The sequence below is a fragment of the Acanthamoeba castellanii genome (genome assembly GCF_000313135.1).
Source record: "Acanthamoeba castellanii str. Neff unplaced genomic scaffold scf7180000084771, whole genome shotgun sequence".
Classification (NCBI taxonomy): domain Eukaryota; phylum Discosea; order Longamoebia; family Acanthamoebidae; genus Acanthamoeba; species Acanthamoeba castellanii.
This window is the reverse complement of record NW_004457367.1, coordinates 101,281-104,112: the sequence shown is the minus strand read 5'-3', so window position 1 is coordinate 104,112 and position 2,832 is coordinate 101,281. Positions and strand designations below refer to the sequence as shown.

The following is a 2,832-nucleotide window of genomic DNA, read 5'->3' as shown; positions in this document are numbered from 1 at the left end:
AAGGGGTGCAGCTTCAGCTGCTCCACCTTCAAGCGCTTCGACTGGTCGCAACACAGCCTGTGGAGTGACACACACAGTCACGAAGTGGTCAGCCTCCACCCAGCCTACAAAATTTGGTTTGAGGGAGGAGGGGGTTGGCGCGTACTGGAAGATGAGGTCCTGGGCCTCGGGCGAGAGTTCCACCTCCTCCGGGAATTGCAACGTTTCCTGGAGTTGGAATTGAATTGGGATTGGGGGGGGGGAGAGGGCACGGTGGTGAGCCGAGCCGGACGCAGGGCCAGAGAGAGGGTGAGAGGGCGCCACACACACCTTCCAGTTCATGATCTTACGATAGGTCTCTGTCGGCGTCTCCGAGCAGAAGGGCGGATACCCACACAGCATCTATACCACCCCGCATATATGCCATATGTTAGATAATAGATATAGGTATTCGGGGGGGGGGGCGAGAGAAGGGTAAAAACCTCGAACATGATGACGCCCACACTCCACCAGTCGCACTCCGGGCCGTAGCCCTTCTGCAGGAACACCTCGGGCGCAATGTAATCCGGGGTGCCGACCGTGCTGTACGCCTGTCGACACAAAAAGACGACCAGTGGCGCACACGTTATTGTCCGTTGCAATGCGACTAACCAAAAGAAAAGGGAATAAATAATAACAATAATAGTACATAATAATAATAGCAAGCATAATAGTAAATATGTGCATACCAGGACTTTCCTCTTTTGTTTCCAGGTGTTGATCTTCTCCCGCTGGGACTTGCGGTCGGTGTCGGTGTCCTTGAGCTCGGTGGTCTCGCCTATGAGCTTCTTGTAGAGGGACTTGAACTGCTTGGTCTGCAGGCCCGTGCAGAGGCCGAAGTCGCTCAGCTTGATGTGGCCGTCCTGGTCGAGCAGCAGGTTGTCCGGCTTGATGTCGCGGTAAAATGGGGGTTGTTGATATTGTTGAGTGAAACAACCACCAAGATGACATTCGCGTTGGTGACATGGGTTGTTGTTGTTGATGATGATGATGATGTGTGTGTGTGTGTGTGTGTGTACCTTGATGTCGCGGTGGATGTAGCCCAGCTGGTGGATCGAGTCGATCGCCAGCACGGTCTCGGCGATGAAGAACCGCGTCTGGTCCTCGGTGAAGGTGTCGTACTTGATGAGCATGGTCATCATGTCTCCGCCCGGCACGTACTCCATGATCAAGTACAGGTAGTCGATGTCCTGTTCGCGACACACACGACACGACACGACACGACACGACACGACGCACGCACAAAGCACACGTGCCGAAGATCAGAAAAAGAACGAACAAAGCGAAGAAGGGGGGAGGGGGTAGAAGAGAGAAGGACGAAACCTGGAAGGAGTAGTAGAGGGAGACCACCCAGGGATTCTTGGTGTAGAAGTAGTTGTTGTCGGCCAACGCGTCCCGCTCGGCCCGCACGTGGTCCACCTAGTCGCGTTCACCGAATGACGCGTAAGCGTGATAGACCACACACGCGGCACGACACACACACACACAACACACAACACACAACACACACGCCGGTGCGGAGAAGCGAGGTACCTGCTCCTTCTTGATCATCTCAGACTTCTTCAGCTTCTTCATGGCGAAGAGGTCGTTCGCTCCCTTCATCTTTACCAAACGCACCTGTCATAATTGCAACAAAAAGAAGAGGTGAGTTAACGCCAACAATTATTCGTGTATTATTACAACATTAATTATTTGTTTAGCAATATAATAAATTGGGTTTGGAAAAAACAAAAAAGAGAACGAAAACGAAGACGAAGGTACCTCGCCAAAGGCACCGCGGCCGATGACGGCGACGGTGTCGAAGGAGTGCTGAGTGAGACGCATGCGACGGATGCGGATGAAGTCGGTTTCCTTCTTTGCGAGTTCCTTCCTGAGCTTGTCCCTCTTGGTTTCGCTGAGGTTGAGCTCCTTCATGCGCTGCTCCAGCCTGCTCCGCCTGTGGTTGCATCGAGATGCAAGAATAAAAATGTTTTTCAGCCCATTTCATTCATTCATTCATCAAGCAACGCCCCCGCGCAAAATCGCGAATGTAAAATATTAAAATGAAATTTGAATGTAAACAGCAAACACATTGATGAGGGAGGCCGCAAGTCGTACCTGCCCTCTCGCTCTTTCTCGGAACGGAAGAAGTTGTGGTAGTACTGTTCGATGGTGAATTTGGCCGCCGCGGCCCGCTCGACGACGTTCTTCGAGAAGTCCCCCACCACGGCATCGTCACTCGTGATGTCGAATGAGCCGCTGTCGTCATACATTTCTTCCATCTCGTTTTCTTTGTCAGGCCAAAGGGCTGTCAAGGTACAGGGTAATGGACAGGGATGGTAGAAAACTTGATCCAATCCAATGCAACCTGAGCCACCACGTTACCAGATAATGAAATTGACGCTATTTGGCGTATGCACATTTTTCTTTTTGATTTCTCGATCTAGAATCAAGAAAATGAAAGGAAATGATTGGCACAAGTAAAGATTTGCGTGCGTGGAAAGGAGAAGGCGGCGTAGTACAAGAGTCACCTCCCCCCACCACGCTGCTCGCCTCTCTTCTGCTTCACAAGGCATAGGGAGCCGCCAAGACACTCGACAATCAATCATATATTCATCTTGCCAAGATGGGATTATTCTTCCCTCTGGCCGTCGCGTTTGTGGCGCCCCTCTTGGCGTCTCTCGTGCCCAAGTTCATCTATCGCCAGGGCCTGAGCGCCAAGGCCAACCACATCATGCTGGGCATCTCGGCCGGTCTCCTCTTCGCCATCGCCACCCTGGACCTCGTGCCCGAGGCCTTCTCCATGACGGCCCAGGCCTCCTTCTCTGCCCCGTC

The 2,832-nt window shown here is 52.5% G+C and overlaps 2 protein-coding genes across 2 annotated transcripts in view; one reads left to right on the top strand and one right to left on the bottom strand.

The window, feature by feature from the left end:
• Positions 1-28: 28 nt before the first annotated feature.
• On the bottom strand, positions 29-2,279 carry ACA1_271860 (protein serine/threonine kinase; the record flags this gene model as incomplete). The annotated part of the gene is made up of 10 exons (XM_004336585.1): positions 29-41; positions 146-207; positions 310-381; positions 462-569; positions 708-905; positions 1,038-1,208; positions 1,342-1,437; positions 1,552-1,635; positions 1,780-1,954; positions 2,116-2,279. 10 exons carry the CDS (start codon positions 2,277-2,279, stop codon positions 29-31), a joined length of 1,143 nt encoding a protein of 380 aa, XP_004336633.1.
• A 344-nt stretch (positions 2,280-2,623) lies between these two features.
• The window catches only part of ACA1_271750 (metal cation transporter, ZIP subfamily protein), a gene marked incomplete at both ends in the record, with an annotated part of 1,827 nt that continues 1,618 nt past the window's right edge, over positions 2,624-2,832 (top strand). Inside the window, one exon of the mRNA XM_004336584.1 lies at positions 2,624-2,829. Within this exon, the coding sequence (XP_004336632.1) occupies positions 2,624-2,829 (206 nt within the window). The remainder of the gene's footprint in view (positions 2,830-2,832) is intronic.